Raw genomic sequence first — 18676 nt, forward strand, 5'->3', positions numbered from 1 at the left:
ACGTGGAATATTAATGCGGAGCTTAACTTTCTGTTGCATTTTCTCATTTTTATGCAAAATTCTGGTCTTGTTTTTCAGTCTCTACTTTCTATCCGTCAAGATGATAAAGTTGTTTGCCCAAGAACCAAAGAAGTCTTCCACTTCTCCCAAGCTGAGAAGGTGTACATCATGTAGGCCTGGGTTGCCAAGTGCATGCCCCCGGCCAGGGGCTATGGTAGGTGGGGCCACACCCTCCTGTCCTGACCCCAGACCCCAGCCTCCCTCGGCGTTTGTTTCTTGCAACCAAAGATCAGTGAGCAACGACAAATACTCTTAGAAAGAGAGGAAGTGAGATTTTATAAGTCTGTGCTTGAGAACAGCATTTGATTGGTAGGATTTTGTAACGTAAGTCGACTGACGCCTCTGCAAGTTCTTGCGCCTCTCTAAGGAAACTGTCTGCAGCGTGATCTGAATACCTAGGGAGATCCAGAACATCTCGGAAGTGGGTTCTCTGTTTCCTTTGCTAGTGATGAGACTTGGGGAGCTTGTGATACAGGCTGGTCCTTTGCCCTCCTGTGGGCCTTCGCCTGGATGAGGTGCTGGCCACGCCAGGTTGGCTGTAGTGACGGGATGCGGTGCACAAGGCCTTTCCTGACTTCACTGTTGAGCTGCTGCCAAAGCGCCACCCATCCACCACAGCCCTGGGCTGCTGTTTGAGGAAGTTCTGTCCACAGGGCCAGGGTGTCTGTGGGGCTGTCAGTGTGCGCAGGTTTGTATCTCACCTTCCAGCTCCGCCTTATCTCCTGCTTTGAGAATGTATTCACTGGAAAAGCCACTGGACCGAGTTTCTGCAGAGGCCTTGCTGGGTGGTTTTGTAGCCCTAGAGTGTAAATGCTTTTCATTACAAAAACTGATAGTTCAGCTGAAATAAGTACTGACGGGTTTTCAAAACAAATGAACCGTTGTAATTCACACAAAACCATATTGTAGAGGTTTGTATCTAGCGCTTATTTTTGCATGTTGTTGTTGATTAGCTAATGAACTGTAAATGTAAAGCGTGTTAATAAAATAGCTTTCTATTTCTCGTTTCTGTGTGAGGCGTCTCTAACACCTTGGTTTGTCTCCTCCCCCTTCCGTGCAGTGAAGGAGACAGTATGGCTGGCAGCCGCTTGATGGCCCCCACCAGGACCTTCAGGGAATGCATACCTGTTCTGTACTAGCATACAGAACTTACCCACTGACTTCCAAAGGGCTTTCTAGGGGATGAGAGCATAAATAATCCCAAGTTCTGAGGTAACATCTGGCTTCTGCTGGCCTAGCTAGTGCCCTCTTGGGGCTGGAACATTGTAGGTTTATTGGAGGGCCAAATTAGATCCTGATAGCTACTCTACCACCTCCATTCCTGGGACCTTTGGAGCCGCTATGTTGGGGACAAGGGCACAAGCTATAGATAGTAGCAGGCAGGTGTCCGGGGTGCTCTCTTCTCCCCTTGGCCATACCACTGCAGGACACTCACCTGTTCTACTCAACTCTTCAGTTCTGACCATGCCTCCATGGCAGCTGCCTCGGCCATACTGGCCTTCGGAATCAAACACATTGACATACTTCTGGTGCCCACCTCAGTTCAGAATGTGGTAGAGGTAGATAGAGGCTAATACATTTGCTCTTCTTCAGAGAAGTGGAGTTCAGTTCCCAGCATCCATGTCAGGCCAGTCACAAATGCTGGGAATGCCAGCTCCAGGGAGTCCAATGCCCTCTTCTGGCCTCTGTGGACACCCACACAAAAATTGCATACCTTCACACATAAATACATACACATGAATAAAAATCGTTTTAAGAAAAGACTAAGCTTATCCTAGGGGTGGGCAGTCATTCCCCACACCAACTGTTGGAGAGTTTTTGCTTGGAGAGTGAGGTTGGGTGAAATTGGAACTTATAAAGTTGATAGCCTCTCAAGATCCTTTCAACATGCAGGCATAGTTGAGGCTAGATGAGTCATAACTAGATTATGGAGGGCTGGATGGGATGGTACACCCCCAATCCATGGCACTGTATCCAACAGTGCTCTGGCCTTGTTTTTGTTTTTGATCTTTTTGATAAAGGGTCTCCTTGTAGCCCCAGCTGGCCTGGAACTTACTATGTAGACCCGCCTGCCTCTGCCACCACATTGGTTTTTTTTGACAGAATAACTGATGCAAGTGATGCTATATTAGTTACCTTTCTGTTGCTGTGATAGAAACACTGACCAAAGCGACTTACAGAAGGAAGAGTTTATTTAGCTTACGGTTCCAACAGGGCAAGAGTCCATCGTTGGCGGGGAGGTGTGGTGGCAGAGGTGGCTGGAGGAGGAGCAGAAGCTAAGCTCTCACATCTTCAAGCAGGCACCGGAAGCAGGAGCACAAGTGGAGCTCTGGCAAGGCTTAAGAACTCTCTAAGCCCACCCCCAGTGATGCACTTCCCTCAACATGGCCATGCCTCTTAAGATCTCCCAAAACAGTGCCACCAACTGGGGACAAAATGGCCAAATGCTTGGAGCCTCTGGGGGAACATTTTCATTCAAACCACCACAGATGTTTTTGTTGTTTGTTTTCTGTATTAGACTTTGTTGAGTTGTGTACTTTCCCTGTAGTTGCTGGGTCCCAAGACCAATTCTTATCTGCTTGGAATCCTGCCCATCCATTTTATAACAGTTTCATTGTTTATGCCAACCTCTGAATGCCTTGCAGGTTTGGCAAAGCATATGAATGAAGGGACTGGGCATGGTGGCACTTGCTTTGAATCCAAGCACTCTGGAGGCAGACACAGGTGGATCTCTGAGTTCAGGCTAACGTGGTCTACATAGTTCTAGCCCAGCCAGGGCTACATAGTGAGACTGTCTCAAACAGAAAACAAAAACAGAATTTGAAAGTATATTGTATTGGATGTAAAAAGATAGTCCCTGGGGGCTGGAGAGATGACTCTGGTTAAGAGCACTGACTGCTCTTGCAGAGGACCCAGGTTCGTTTCCCAGCACCCATATGGCAGCTAACAACCATTTGTAACTCCAGTTCCAAGAGATCTGATACCTTCTGACCTCCGTGGGCATTGCACAACATGATTGCACTTACATGCAGGCAGTACACTCATACATAATAAAAGTAAATGAAATATATTTATTTAAAGAAAGATAGTCTCAGAAGCTGTAAGGATCCTGAATGAAAATCTCAGTGCCAGGGTAGGCTACCTCTGAATTGTTGGCAGTGGAAGCCCACGAAGCTTCCCCCAACACTACAGGTTACTTTCATCATTGGTGGATGCACACAAGATTTGAAAACTGCATGCCCCAGTTGTAGACTGAGAAATCAAGCTGGGGCTGAGCTAAGCTCTTCCCTGCTGGCTAGCAGTAACACTATCAGAAGACACCATGCAGTTTTCTACGGGAGAACAGTCAACAGTGAGTGGCCCTGCTTGGCTGTGGACTCTGCAGCCTACACTGTAGCATGCCAGACAAAATGTGGCCACTGTTGCAATACTGGCATGGTGATTATGGCTGCAGCTACCTACTACTCTACAGCTGGATTTAAGACTTGGTCCACAGTAATCAAGATAATGTGTCATGGGCCAGGTGTGGTGATGCACACTTTTAATACCAGTATTTGGGAGACAGGCAGGCAAATCTCTGTGAGATCGAGGCCAGCCTGGTCTACATACCAAGTTCCGGGCCAGCCAGGGCTGAGACCCTGTCTCAAAAGAAAAAGATAATACATCAGTGTAAATAGACCTAAAGGTCAACTAATCAGAAGACAACATCCACAAGTGGGCCCAAGCTCATACACTGAGGAAAGTTTTAAACTTAAACAAAGCTAGCATCATTGGTTGGGAAGAAAGGACTTTCACCAAATAGTGTTGGAACAATAAACAAATGGGACAGGTGTGAAATAATCTTCAAACTCTTCTGCATTCCACACATAAAATTTAAACACTAAAACCAAATCTTCTAGAAGATAGAAGAATATTATGGTGGAGGCTAGAGAGATGGCTCAGCAGTTAAGAGCACTGGCTGCTCTTGCAGAGGACCCAGGTTTGGTTCACAGCACCCATATGGTTACTAACAACGGTCCATAATTCCAGTTCCAGAGGAATTCAACACTCTCTTTTGACTACTGTGGGCATTTGACAACATGGGTACACTTACATGCAGGCAATACACTCATACACATTTTTTGAAATATTTTTTAAAATAAATATTACTGTGACTCTGGAATAGGCAAATTGTTTTTAGAAAAATTAAACGGGCTGGAGAGATGGCTCAGCGGTTAAGAGCACTGACTACTCTTGCAGAGGACCTGGGTTCAACTCCCAGCATCCCACATGGCAGCTATGAACCTTCCTTAACTCCAGTTCCAGGGGAATCCAAAGCCCTCTTCTGACCTCTGCAGCCACTGCACAACACAGTTGCACTCACATACATGCAGGCAATACGCTCATACACATAAAAATAATAAAAAGAAATTAAGAAGCATTAACAATGAAAAAGTTCTGTTGACCACTAAAAGTGAAAACCTCTGCTCACTAAATGACAGTGAAGTATAAATACATATATCTAACAAATTTGTATTAGAATATATAAAGTCAGAAAGATAATGCAATTAAAAATGGGCAAACAACTTGAACAGAAAAATAGCCAGGGTTGAGAGCACTGGTCTTGCAGAGGACCTGGTTCTGAGTACCCACATGGTGGCTAACAACCATCTATAATTTCAGTTCCAGGGGATTTGATGCCCTCTTCTGGCCTCCATGGGCATTGCATACACGAGTGCACTTAAATGCATGCAGGCAAAACACATAAATTTAAAGTAGGGCTGGAGAGATGGCTCAGTGGTTAGGAACACTGGTTCTTGCAGAAGACCCAGGTTCAAATCCGAGCACCCACATGGCAGCTACCAACTGTCTGTAACTCCAGTCCCAGGGGATCTGACAGCCTCTTCTGACCTCCGCGGGTATTGCACGACACAGGTGCACTTACCTACATGCAGGCAAAACATGCATACACATAAAAATAATTAAATAAAATTGCCGGGCGTGGTGGTACATGCCTTTAATCCCAGTGGATCTCTGTGAGTTCAAGGCCAGCCTGGTCTACATAGTGAGTTCCAGGACAGCTGGTGCTACAGGGAGAGGGAGACCCTGTCTCAAAAAGACAAAAAAATAATAATAATAATAATAATAAAATCAATCAGTACATCAGAAGGAACTCAACATTTTGATCAAAGAAAAACAGGCAACAGTAAATTACAGTGTGGTATTGACACTTGCCTAAGAATGACATCACCAAATGTTGTCAAGATGGAAACTGGAATCCTAGTGTGCTGCTGGCAGAGTAAAAGATGGTACGTGGTGTGGAAGATGGTACCACCACTTTGGAGGAGTGTGAAGTTAAACACAACAGTATCTGACTTCGAAATTCCTCTTCCAGAGGTTTACTTTGACCCAAAGTGAAAATGTCCACAAAAGACTTAGTATACATAGTAATAATATAAAGTTCCAATCCTTTTAAATTTGTGGAGACTTGTTTTATAGCCCCGAAGATGGGCTACCTTTGGTGAATGTTGCACCTATCCTTGCATTTTCTGGCACTGCTGGTTGTCGTGTCCTGTCATCTGGCTCCAGTTGGTTGTCCAGTTGTTAGTCTTTCACATTTTCACTGGCTTTCTTTCTGCTTCGATTAATTACTAAAAGGAGTCTTAAAATCCTTAACAATAATTGATTTTATTTCCCCATTAGGTCTGTCAGTTTTCACTTCATGTATTTTGAGTGTCTGTTAATGGCTACCTACACATTTCAGATAACTGTGTCCTTGAAAGGATTTACTCCTCTATTTTATAAAATGACCCTGGTCCTCTCTGCTAATACTTCTTTTTTAAAAATACTGTTTGCTGTTTTATACGCTTGCAGAGGTCAGAGGACAGCATTGGAAAGAGCTCTTTCCACAGTGGGTTCCCGGGATCAAATTCAGGTTGTCAGGCTTCGCTTTTACCTGCTGAGGCACCTTGCTGGCCCATTTCTTGTTACAAAGTTTGCTTTGTCTGAGTTGGGTGCGGTGATGCAGCATTTAGATGCAGCCTTGGCAGGTTCTTGAGTTCAAGGACAGCTGTATACTGGACTACACTATGTTGAAAATGTAGCCGTTCAGCTTTCCTACAGTGTTGCACACTATACTCTATGATCCTTTACTGAAACCTTAAATTAGAAATGTTTACAGTAGACATGATAAGATTGGACAATCTTTTGTTTTTGTTATGCCAGGTTTATTGAAAACATTACAGCAAGCAGGAAAGATTGAAACAACTTCACGTAGTGTTTTGAAATTCATCCCACCTGTAGGCTGAGAAACCTCCAGGTTAGAGACTGCCAAAGTCCACAAGTGTTGGCAGCAACTCCTTGGTGTCAGGATCTCCCCCCAAAGATCTGATACGGGACTCAGTCTTCCGGCACATGAGTGTTTCTGTTCTGTCATAGCTTGATGGAGATAGGATTCACAGGCTCACTCTGAATCCACTTCAGTAGATGTGGGACATAGCCTGCTCTCTTGTTGCTTCTTGCTGGGAATAATGGTGACCTCTTTGCACACTCACTTTGATGCAAAGGTTGTTGTGTAGGTGTAGGTAGTGATGACCTGTGTTACCTTCTTCATGGTTTTGGTGTGAACCCAGCCCATGTTGATGGGTCCTGCTAAAAGCACCATCTTTACCTTTTTGTTTGAGTCAGTCTCACCCTGAAGCCCAGGCTGGCCTTAAACTCAAGATGATACTCCTGCCTTAGCCTCCCAAGTGCTGGGATTGCAGGTATGTACCAACACACCCGGCTTCCATCTTTGCTTTGAAATTGGGATTAGACCACTGCCTGTAACTCTTACTGTTGCTGGATTTAAGTCTGTTGTCTTAATATTTGTTTCATATTTGTCTCCCCTGTTTTTTGTTCTTTTGTTTTTATCAGCATCCTTTTGGATTAAAATGATTCCATTTTATCTTTGAAGACTCATAGCGATATCCAGCCTTTTTGTGTGATGCTGAGGGTCAAACTCAGAGCTTCATGCATGTTTCATTCATGCTTCATCCATGCTTTTATCAGTGAGCCACATTCCCAGCCTTGATGTAGCTCGTTTGGTTGCTCTAGGGGTTCACTTAATGATGGAGAAATATCCTCAGAGAGGCATCATTAGGCAGTTATTATGGCTTTATGAACATCACAAAATGTACTTAAAAGTCTGCTGTGTCATTGGGTGCTGTATTTGGTCATCAACTGAAATGTCATAGACTATGTGACTTAGTACAGTGTAGCTTCAAGCAGTATTACACCAGTTTATGTAAGAATGTGACCCTTGGAAAATACAATACCACCCACCCCCGCCGTTGATTGGCTATTGTCTTTTTTGTCTGTACCTTAAACTTTATAACCCACTGAGCTGTGATTTATAAAAGAAACCTGAACTTATTTCCTCAGTTTTCTCATTTACAGTTCTTCATTCCTTCAGTTGCTCAGAACCTGCACCTGCTATCACAGAAGGAACTCCTTGTAACATATGATGGCATGCAGCCACCTGCTTCTGTCCGGTCAGCTCAGCTTTTTAAGGATTCTTTGCTGCACTGACATACAAGTCTAGCCTGAAAACACCTTTTCTTTTACAACTTTAAGACATTCCAGGGCTGTTAAGATGGCTCAGCCAGTAAAGGTACTTGATGCCAAGCCTGACTTAAATTCCATTCTGAGGCCCCACATGGTGGAGAGAACCGGCTCCCACAAGTTGTCCTCTTACCTCCCTCCACACGAGCCCATTCGCCTACTAGTATAATAAACAATGTAATAAATTTCAAGACGTTCCATTTTCTTTATCTAGGGAAGAAAAAAATATTTATATATGTACATATATATGTATATATAATCTGTGGTTTCTTGTCTGTGTGTGAGTGAAACCGGGAGGCCACTACAGTTACCACCTCCGAGACACAGGGTGAGAGGAAAAGTCTGGTTGACTCTGGTCTCTGATCCAGGTGCAGAGAAGGATGGATGTGCATCAAGTGATACGAATGGGGCAGTAAGGCGCACGGGGCTGATAAGCTCAGGACAGGAACATGCTACATGCCGCCTCTGCAGACCGAGAGGAGGAAGGGTGGACTCCGGAGAGCAGAGCGGGTGCGCAGGGCTGAGGCTGCGCGCGCAGCAGGAAGACCCCCCGCATGCAGCTATATCGGCTTTGCCTCGTGCACTTCCCGAAACAGCCGCGCACCCACCGCTCCCTTGACGCTCGCCGGCCGCCGGCTCCCGGGGCTGAGCTGGTCCGATCAAGGCGAGCCCCGCACCGGCAGTACCTGCGGGAGACGGGGGGGCCGGCTCTGGCCCTGGGATCCGCACACAGACTCCCGTCCGAGCCTCCTCTGCTGCCCTCAGGCTAGTGCCGGGAGCCAAGACCTTCCCAGGCGGCCGCGGAGCCTCTTTCTGGGCCTGTTTCAGTCTCGGGATCCGCCCCCGCCGCCCCTTTAAGACTTGCCGCGCCCTCCCGCCTCCTTTTTCTCGCGCGTCGCCCGCCAGGAGCGCGCTGGCGTCCCCGAGCTATGACGTCTTCGCGCCTGCATCCCCGAGCCACGAGGGGGCAGGGCAAACACCGGAAGTAGTGGGGCCTCGTCAGGAAGGGGCGGGGTGAGGGCGGTCGCGTCATTGACTTCCGCTCCTGCGCCTCCCCGCCTGCGTGAGGCAATGGCTACTGCACGCGGGCTCACGTGACCGGGCGCAGCTTCTGTCGGAAAGGGTGGGCACAGGGAGCGGCCACATCCGGCAGTCGGAGGCTGCTGGGGCGTCTTGCTGCCCCTGGGGTCGCTGAGGAGGCGGGTCGGTCAGCGAGTGTGGCCGCCGCGGGTGGTGCCCGGCCAGAGCCTCGGCCTCGCGGGCCGGACCCGTCGCCCCTGCGACTGCCGCCTGCAGTGAGCGAGCGCGGAGCCTGCGCGGCCAGCTTGTGAAGGCCAGTCCATCACTTAGTGACATTGCCCCCCAAACGCGCCAGGGCCGGGGTGGCGACGTCGCCCACCCTAGCTGCAGACCGCTTGAGTCATCGCCTTTAGAAGTGCATTCATCCCAGAAGGCCTTGCTGGACTTACCCCACTGAATTGTCCTTTCGCAGGGAGGCACCCTATAGAGACTGCGTCCAGCGACCCGCCCCAAGGGCCCTTGGAGTAGTCCCAAGTAAGCTTTGTTGATAAACCAAAGCTGTGAAGTACTGGATGGTAACTCAGCATCTCTGCGCACCTTGTTTCTAGATATGGATCAGAAACTTTCAGAGCTGATAGAAGAGCTCACGACTTCTGGAGAACCCCGACTGAATGCCCAGAAAATGAAGGAACTGAAGAAAACGTGCAAGTATGTATTTAGGTTCAGCATTTCATGGTACCTGATCTGGTGAGCACCCACACCACAGGAGAGTGTGGGGTTCCCTCACAGTCCAGCCTTCTACCTGTATATCTCTGCCTCCCTCCCTTATCACATGGCAATTGGCACTTGCCGGTGATCCCAGCACTCCTAAGGCTAACATGGAAGGATCATGAGTTCCAGGTAGTGAGACTTGGTCTCAAAAACCTAAAGACCAGCTACAGGAGCCCTGGCTAGCAGTGCTGGTTGAGAGCGAGCAGAGTTCTGGGGCTGTACACCAGTGCGTTTGTGGGTCCAGAATGCAGCATAGGCTTGGAGCTTCCTGCCTCTGGTCTTTCCATGTGTTATAAAGTAGGAGCATTTATGTTAATAAAAATACATCCTAAGCTGGGCCTGGTGGGGCAGGTCATTTATCCCAGCACTCGGGAGGCAGAGGCAGGTGGATCTATGTGAGTTCCAGGCCAGCTGGGGCTGCAGGAGACCCTGTCTCAACAAGACCAAAAAACAAAACAAACAAAAACATCCTATTAGTGGGGAGTGATGGCACATGCCTTGAATCTCAGCACTCAGGAGATGGAGGCAGGTGGATCTCTGAGTTCCAGGCCAACCTAGTCTACATAAATGAGTTCCAGATCAGCCAGAGTTACATAGTAACACTGTCTCAAAAAAAGAAAAACCCAACAACAACAAATGTTTTTGGGTGTGTTGGTGCATCCCTTTAATCCTAGCACTCAGGAGGCAGATGCAGGTTGATCTCTGTGATTCAAGGCCAGCGTGGTCTACATAATGAGTAGCAAGTTGCAGGCCAGCCAAAGCTTTGTAGTGAGACCCTGTCTCAAAAAACAAAAAGTTTTAAATTTATTATTTGTGTGTGTGTGCGTGAGCATGCAGAGGCAGGTGGCACTGTACATATGTAGAGGTCAAGGACAACTTTGTTGAGTTGGTTCTGTCCTTTCACCTTTATATGGGTTCCAAGGATCAAACTCTGGTCTCTCAATAAGCAGTCTACCTGCTGAGCCATCTCAGGGCAGCTCATAATCAAACAGTTCAGTTCTTGAGGGTGCACTGTAGCAAGTCCAAGATAATTGAGGGTGTATCCTAAGGGGAGAGACATTACTCTGGCTCATATGTAAGAGTGCGCAATAAGACTTGACAAATCAGGACATCCCCAGTTCCATCAGGCTCTCAGGTATTCTGGTGAATTGAGTGTAGTGTAATTCATAATTGAGGTGGTCTGAAACACTATTTGAGCCCCCATCACTTCTGTGTCTACTCATTCTTAGCTGGAGTTTAAGCCAGTCACTAGTGTTGTCTCTCATTAACGTTCCTGGGACTGACATGCAAGCCCCCTGCCGTAGGTACATTTCTTTCTGCCTTTGGGAAAGGCCTCTTTACTGAGAGGCTCTAAAAAGTCACAGGCAGCTAGATTTATCAGCGAAGAGCTTTACCTGCATCTGACTCTGGTCTTTTTCCAGATTGTCACCCAAGTTAATAGGCAGTCTTCTGGACCTCATGTGTAAGAGAGGTAAGAGTGTCTTACCACCTAAAAGACTGAATCAGTGCCATCAGAGATGGATTGTCTAGAGTAAATGAATGGGAAGACAAGGCAAACCAAAAGAGGGTAGAGCATGCTGGTGCAGGAAAGAAATAGGGAAGGAAGGAAAAAGAGAGACTGGGGAGAGCTGAGCAGGGCTCCCACACTGCAGGAACATCCAAGGAGGTGACAGCATGCACCAGAGCCAGCGGCCACATAGGCCTCAGACCCAGGTCCACTGTACCATTGCCACTGCCCAGAGCCAGCTGGACAGCTAGCTGCCTTTGTACCTTGGCCCTTGGCACCACACCAGCCAGATGCAGTGACCTGAACCCCTGGCATCTGTCCAACAGTAACTTCCCAGACAGCCCCACTCCACCCTCTGCCTGCCATCTCCAAGTGACAAAGGGACACAAAGGAAGGAAAGTGATCACTGAGGAATGGTGGGAGGGTTTGGGTCTCCTCTAAGGTTATTTGCCCTTAGCAGGGAACTGCCACAGGACATGGTGATGTGTGATTTTACAGCTGCCTTGATTGATGACCATTTTCTGGGAAGGGCTAACTTATGAAAACCTTTGCTCATGATCAGATGCTCTTGTCATGGGAGTCTTCAAGCAGCAAACATACTAAGGACTTTTTTTTTTTTTTTTGAGACAGGGTTTCCCTGTAGCCCCAGCTGTCCTGGAGCTCACTATGTAGACTGGGTTGGCCTTGAACTCAAAGAGATCCGCTTGCCTCTGCCTCCCAAGTGCTGGGATTAAAGATATGGGCCACTACGCCCTGGTATGCTAAGGACTTTTAAGTACCTAACCAGTGCCCCCAGAATGAGTAGAGTTAGAGAGTAGAAACAAATCCCACCTTCTGTCTGGCTCACCAACTGATAGCAGCTGGTATCACGGTTCAGAAGGCACTTCCGGAGGGGCTCCAGGTTCTTGTGTCTCAGAACAAAAAACTGAGTGAAGCTACGTGGCTAGCAGCAAGCAAAGCAAGAGTTTATTTAAAAGGGTATAATTCGGGGCTTTCGAGATGGTTGGTGGGTGAAAGCACTTCGCATACTGCCTGTGCCAGTGACAACCAGAGTTGATTGCAGGAAGAACACCAACCCTGAAAGTTGTCTTCTGACCTCCACATTCTTGCCATGGCCTGTGCATGCCTGAACTCACACACACATAGACCAGTAATCAATAAATAATTTTTTTTAGAAAAAGAAAGGATATACTTGCAAGGGAGGAAGCAGGATGCCGCAGGCTCAGATGGCCCTGCTGTACAGAGTTGGACTTTATCTAAGCCTGGGCTTTTGTAGCTCATTTTCTGACCACAAATTTTTCTGTACATGTGCTGTCATGTGTAGTTCTACATACAGCCTCATGCGTTGCATATCTCATTGACATCTTAAATTTGTACCCAGGGTTGTACATTTTAGTATTATAATGAGCCCTTGGTTACTCTCAGATACTCCAAAGTACCTCTGCATGTGCCAGTGACACCAGCCAGTTTTAGTTGGCCTCAGCTGGGATTCCAGTCTTCCTCTTCGCCAACTTATTTTTTCGTATGTGCTAATTTTGTAAGACTTCGCACAAGGCTGGCTGGCTGGCTGGCTGACTTTTGTTGTTGGAAGCAGGGTCTCACTATGTAATCCTGGCTGGCCTAGGACTTACTACTGGCTGTGTAGACCAGGCTGACTTTGAACTCACAAGAGATTCCTGCTTCTGCCTCCTTGTGCTGGGATTAAAGGCGTGCACCACCACGTGTAGCCACGAGGCCTTCTGAACCTTGCTGTCTGTCCTGTTCTGCCTCACTGATGTCCTGTGAAAGTTCTGTACAGTGTCGGTACTAACTCTGAAAGCAGCTAGGGACTGTCCAGGGGTAGCTGTGTTGTAGCAGAACTTTATCCATGGATACTGGCGTTGTTTGAGACAGGGTCTCCCTATAGCCCCAGCTGGCTTAGAACTTGCTCTGTAGTCCAGGCTGGCTTCTATCTCACAGAGTTCTGCTTGCCTCTGCTGGGATTAAAGGTGTACACTGCCCCTCCCGGTGTCATTTGATTCTTAACCAAAGGGTCATACATCAAGAGGTCTTCTTTCACATGCTTCATCTGTGTGTTTATCTTTGAAGTTTGGGGGATGCAGCTGAGGGCCTCATACATGCTCGTCAAGTGCTTTACCGCTGTGCTGCACCCCCAGTTGTTTTAGCCACTTGAAAATCATGGAAATGTTCTGGGCTCATGAGCAGTACAGAAACAGTCCAGGAATGGGACACATTTGGTGCTCAGACACTGGTGTGCCCACCCAACACCAGAAGCGGAGAATGAAGCTTGGATGCAGACCATAGCCCCTGCCACTATAACTAGTGTCTGTACACAAAGAGCAGCACTTACTTGTCCTCTGTGGGTGGGCATTTGGTTAGGCTGGCTTGTTCCCTCAGGTCTTCAGAGGAGCAGCTGAATTATGCCTACCGCCTGCTCACGACACAGCTGACCCAGGACCATGCTGAAATCCGCCTCTCAGCCTTCCAGATCATGGACGAGCTCTTCACCAGGTCTCATCATTTCAGGATGCTGCTTGTTTCTGACTTCCAGAAGTTTCTGGAACTCACACTGGGCACAGATAATGACCATCCCCTGCCACCACCATGGGAAGCAGCCCAGAGGCTGAAGCAGGCAGCCATGCAGGCTGTGGAAGGTTGGAACGAGAAGTTTGGGGAGGCCTATAAGAAGCTAGCCTTGGGCTACCACTTCCTAAAGCACACCAAAAAGGTAGGTGGTCTTGGGCAGCCCTGTCTGTTTCCCTGGGGTGGGGGAGGCAGGCTGACCAAATGAGGGTCATGGTTTCTTGAGTATAGAGCAGGGTGCACAGACTGGGCAGGGCTGCTGGATGGTAGCATGGGGGCTGCTGCCAAGTGGTCAGAGCAGCCTTGGGAAAGGAAAGCTGTACCTGGTACCCTCCTGAGGGTGCAGCTGAGCCTCCAGAGTTACTGTCCCCGGTGCCCCTCCTGCTCTAGGATGGGCTCCACCTTCTGGGACCTACCCTACCCTTGCAAGTAAGCCCTACTGGGTCCTGCCATGGTCTCTGGCTGGTGCTAAGCTTGATGAAACACCAGGCTCTGCTGTGTCTTCCAGCCTTCCTGTCACTGCCCCAATTATGCCCCTGTCAGCAGCACAAGCAGGTGACCTGCCCTTTGTGTATAGTTACCCCTGTGTGTGTGTGGCGGGGGGTCCCCAGTTCTCTCTGGGTCTAGCTGGCAGTTAGAGGAGCATGCTGCTTCCTACCTGTGCTGTACTTGGAGCTGGAAGTTCCCCCCATTCCACCTACAGTGGCAGGTGTGCCAGGACAAGGCAGCTATCCTGTGGACAAACAACCAGAGAGATGCTGGCCTTTTGTGGATGCCAATGTATCTTTTGTATCTTTTTTACTTTGGGTGTGTTTGTCCCAGGCAGTCCTGACCTTCTGAGTTTCTCAGGTGGATTTTCAGGATGTGAATGCCAGAACTGTGGCAGAAAGGAAGCGAGAGGAGGTGAAGCAGAGGCACCTGGATAAAATGCACAGAGCAAGTGCTGAGCGGGCTGAAAAGGAGATGGAAGGCAAGTTCATGGACTGAGTCCTCTCAGCTTCTGTGCCTGACCCCCGCTGTCCTGTAACCCAGCCTGAAACCCAGTCAGGGAGGCCCAGGCAGGCAGGTCTGCAAGGCAGAATGGCCTGCGGCTCTTGTGCCTTCTGGCAATTAGATCCCCCGTGGCTGCTTGCTGTGAGACTCCCTGGGCAGAGGGGCTAGGTATGAGTGTGAATCCAGGAAGGAATCTACATTTAGTCACTAGCTGGAGGCCTTCTCGCCCAGTCATCTCTGGTCCCCATCTGTTCTTGCTAGTTCCTTTCTCCAAATCCTGGGACCCAGCCTTGTAAGATGGGTCCTTGTGAGATGGGCCAGCTGCCCTCTGTTCTCAGGTAGAGATTGGGATTCTTCCTATGTCTAGAGCCTCCCACATTCACCTGTCCTAAGTGTGAGCCTTGGAATCCAGGCCTTCCAGAAAGCTTAAGGCCGACAGCTGTGCTATGGGTGGTTCAGGGACTGCCAGGAAGGGGTGCCCTGAAGGTGTGTAGTGGTAGTGGCATTTCCTGCTCTGGCAGGACTACCATCCTAAATGGAAGGTTGGCCTGTGGTGGTGGTCACATGGGTTCCTATAATCAGAAGGACCTTGTGGACTGAGCTGGTATGCTGGGTGGTTTTGTTGTTTTTAAATATTTTTAAAATTTTATATGTATGAATGTTTTGCCTATGTGTATGTATGTGTGCCACATATCTACAGTGCCTTCAGAAGCCAGAAGAAGGCATCAGAACCCCTGGAACTGAAATTAGAGACAGTTGTGAGCTGCCATGTGGGTGTAGTGAACCCCGTGGGTCCATTATTAAGCAGTTAAAAGTGTTGTGCTATGCATGCCAAGGCATTTGCTTTACTTGGAGGTACCATGATTCTCCCCTTGGTGTCCTGGGAGCAGCCTTGGCTATCTGGTGCTCTTTGGCTCAGGTGACAGAGTAATTAGGTGTATCGACCTCTGCAGAAATGGCTGATGAAATGGGATGCTGCCTGACAGAAGTGGAGAACTGCTTTAGGCTGCTGGTGCCCTTGGACTTTGGCCCATTTCCAGAGACCAAATTCCTTGGCAAGGCACCTGGTACAACAGAGGCCTGTGCCCCTTGTTTCTTGAGCCCAGACCTGGTAGCTCTTCGTGGGTCTGGCCCCCCTGTACTCCAGGATGAGGAGCAGCCATGCTGCAGCAAGGACCTGGCTGCTTCTGTATGCAGTGTAGGACCTGTGGCTGGTCTGGAAGTACTGGCCCCAACAGCCACACAAGACCTCTCAGGGGATGAGAGTGAAGACGGTGATCCAGAGGAGTTCCTTCGGAGCCATGGCCTGGGTTCCCACAAGTACACACTGGACCTCGAACTCTCCTCAGGTAACTGGCTGCTGGTGCTGCTCAGTGCCTCCCTGAACTCTCTGGCCTGGCAGTTCTGCAGCTCCCTCACTGGTACTGAGTTGTCCCAGGTGAGCCTTGGGTACAGCAGCTCTTTGGGTTGGGCTGTGTGAGGAGCTCCATCAGGCTTATCCTTCCTATGTGGCTCTGTTTGGGCTTCTGCCACCCTGCCAGGCCTCTGTCACCATGGGCCAACCACAGAGAGTTCTTGGGCCTCTCTGCCATTGTAGCCCTACCCCAGGGAGGCTATGAGCAGGGCACAGAGTCCCTTGCAGGCTGTATGGGCATCCTACCTGGGCAGAGGCCTGCCAGGTCACCTTGCCTAAGAGGAAAATGTGATCACATCATGGTTTCTTGGTGTATTTACCATGACAGAGATGTGACACAGAGTTTTGTTTGGCCCCAGCATTCCAGCCTTGTGAGATGACGGAAGAGCATTCTCATCCACCTGTCTGTCCTTCTTGGACCAGGTGTCCTTATAGGTGCCATGTGCTCACCACGTGGGGTATAGTTGGAGAGAATGGGGATCTTCAGTGTACCTCTAGGGAGGTTTGATGCAACTCAGTTCTGCAGAAGGTGAATCAAGGACAAGACAGAGTCCAGCTGTCCTTGAAAACGAGAATGTTTGGACATTGGCGGAACTCTGCCTCCCAGTCAGGGCAGAACACTGCCTTGGAATAGTGAGAATGACGGGATAGCCTTGTGTTTTCCTTTCTCATGGACTAGAGCTCTGCGAAAAAGTTTGGTTAGTAACAAAAAAGAAAAACACCCTTTACTTTGAACTTTGATTTATGTTTTGCATGCTGTATCCTTGGCTGACCTTGCTCATTAGGTATAAAGAGCCACTCTTAGAATTAAAATTACCTTTATCCACCAAAGAGTTTGGTCCTTTACCTTCAATCATTTCATCATCCACCAGCAGACCTAAGCCTCTACAGAGATTCCCCTTTGAAAGTGAATGTAGTGGGTTTCCTTTCCCCAGGGATTGGCATCCAGGCTCTGTGACTTCTGAGGAGGCCTTAGTCACCAAAGCTTAGTCGACTCTTGAGTGCTGAGGGCTTCAGGAGGCCGCCCCTGAGGGAGCCTCGGGAACAAGGTAGCAGTAAGCCCCTCAGCTGTGCATGCAGATACTGTACCTTGCCCTGTAAGCACACAGATACTGGTTTGGTCCATGATGGGGGCCCTACCCAGCAGAGGATGTAAAGGACAGGAAGTACCTGTTAAGGTAAGGCAAGATGGTAGGGATCACTAAGACCCTGGGACCAAGAGGCAGAGACGATCAGAGGGAGGAAAATGCAGCTCTGGGCAGTCTGGCCTCTAGGTGGGGAAACACAGCCAAAGTAGTGGCTCTTCAGGAAGTGGAACTATGTGAGGGGCAGCCTCAGTGCAGAGCTAGAACATCTGTTGTATTAGTTACTTTTTGTTGCTGTGATAAAATGTTGTGACCAAAGGTGACTAATGGAAGAAAGAGTTTGTTTTGACTTACGGTTCCAGAAGGAGAATCTCTAATGGCAGGAAAGGCATGGCAGCAGGTGGCCAGAGCAAGAAGCTGAGAGATCACACCAACTCTAAACACAAAGCAACGCAGAAAGGGGACTGGAAGTGAGATGAGGCTGTGAACTCTCAAAGTGACGTACTTCTTCCACCAGAGTTACCCTCCTAAAGATCCTACAACCTACACAAACAGTGCCACCAACTGGGGATCCAATGTTTAAAGACCTGAGCCTATGGAAGACATTCCTCATTCAAACTACCACAATTAGTACTGCCCAGAACTTGTCCAGAACAGCTTGTTTTCTTCTCGGGGTTGACCAGTGGCTGGGACCAGCTGGAAGTCACATTTCCCTATGGCCTCTGATACACGGCTAGCCTCAGCATCCCTCAGTGACTCCCTTTGCCTTTTTCTAGATGGTCCAAAGGTGCAGGAGAATGAGGACAACCTCGCTGTCCTCCATGCTGCCCGAGACTCACTCAAACTCATCCGGAACAAGTTCCTGCCAGCAGTGTGCTCCTGGGTCCAGGTGAGGCCAGACACCTGTTCAGTGAACTTGTCAGGCTGAGAGCCAAGGCAGAGTGAGAAGGTAGGAACAGTGGCCTGGGTAGGGATGAGCACCCCTCCCCTCTAGAACTTTCTTCCCTCAAGAAGGAACAAGGCTTAGCCAGGCTAGTCTTCCTAGAGACTGACTGCCTGAGGCCTTTGTGAGTGATCTCGTTTTACAGCGGTTTACCCGAGCAGGGATCTACAGTGGACACCTAAAACGAGCCATTAACCTGAAAACAGAACTGGAACTTGCTCTGAAGAAGTATGAGGAGCTGGACATCAAGCCGGAGAGAGGGCAGAGAAGCAGGGTGAGTGTGTGTGGCTAGGGACAGAGAGGTCATAGGAATCTGCGCTCAGCCTTTTGAGCAAGAAGGAGTCAAGAGTGTCAGAAGAGTTTGGCTTCTTCCTCCTCAGATCAGCCTCTCCCATCAGGGGCCCATCTGGTTTCCTTGGCTTGGGGTTCTAGCAGCAAGACCTGCCCCTGAGCAGGGCCTCTGTGAACTCATGTCATGGTGGCTACATTCCTGTTAGGGTGCTGTCTGCTCATCATTTGTTGTAGCCAGGGATATATACAAGGTGTTCAAAACCTGTGTCAAGGGCACCTCCTAAGAGCCCAAAGAACCAAGTTATGCCCCAGCCTAGTGAAGCCCATCTGTGGAGTTGCAAGCAAATAGGGAACCCTGCCCCCTGGGCATCATGGTCAGCCAGAATAAAACTATAGAATACTCTGGAACAGCCAGAAGTGAGCATGGG

General features: G+C 48.8%; 2 protein-coding genes across 7 annotated transcripts in view; both read left to right on the forward strand.

Moving 5' to 3' along the window:
* Nucleotides 1–1064, forward strand: part of Maea (macrophage erythroblast attacher) — a 37162-nt gene extending 36098 nt beyond the window's left edge. For both annotated transcript variants that reach the window (XM_008841815.3, XM_008841814.3), the window contains one exon: nucleotides 79–1064. In XM_008841815.3, the coding sequence (XP_008840037.1) occupies nucleotides 79–174 (96 nt within the window). In that variant the 3' untranslated portion in view covers nucleotides 175–1064. The remainder of the gene's footprint in view (nucleotides 1–78) is intronic.
* Nucleotides 1065–8770: 7706 nt separating this feature from the next.
* Uvssa (UV stimulated scaffold protein A) overlaps nucleotides 8771–18676 on the forward strand; it is a 36228-nt gene continuing 26322 nt past the window's right edge. Inside the window, exons 1-7 of one of the 5 annotated variants that reach the window (XM_017800286.2) lie at nucleotides 8771–9195; nucleotides 9270–9369; nucleotides 13337–13667; nucleotides 14372–14492; nucleotides 15469–15864; nucleotides 17791–17903; nucleotides 18103–18231. In XM_017800286.2, coding sequence (XP_017655775.1) covers nucleotides 9272–9369; nucleotides 13337–13667; nucleotides 14372–14492; nucleotides 15469–15864; nucleotides 17791–17903; nucleotides 18103–18231 — 1188 coding nt within the window. In that variant the 5' untranslated portion in view covers nucleotides 8771–9195; nucleotides 9270–9271. Of the gene's footprint in view, nucleotides 9370–13336; nucleotides 13668–14371; nucleotides 14493–15468; nucleotides 15865–17790; nucleotides 17904–18102; nucleotides 18232–18676 lie in introns of all 5 variants that reach the window. The other 4 variants (XM_029567714.1, XM_017800285.2, XM_029567715.1 and 1 more) reach the window with 4 other exon arrangements.

Source organism: Nannospalax galili, unplaced genomic scaffold, assembly GCF_000622305.1.
Source record: "Nannospalax galili isolate Female #2095 unplaced genomic scaffold, S.galili_v1.0 scaffold101, whole genome shotgun sequence".
In the NCBI taxonomy this organism is placed as follows: Eukaryota; Metazoa; Chordata; class Mammalia; order Rodentia; family Spalacidae; genus Nannospalax; species Nannospalax galili.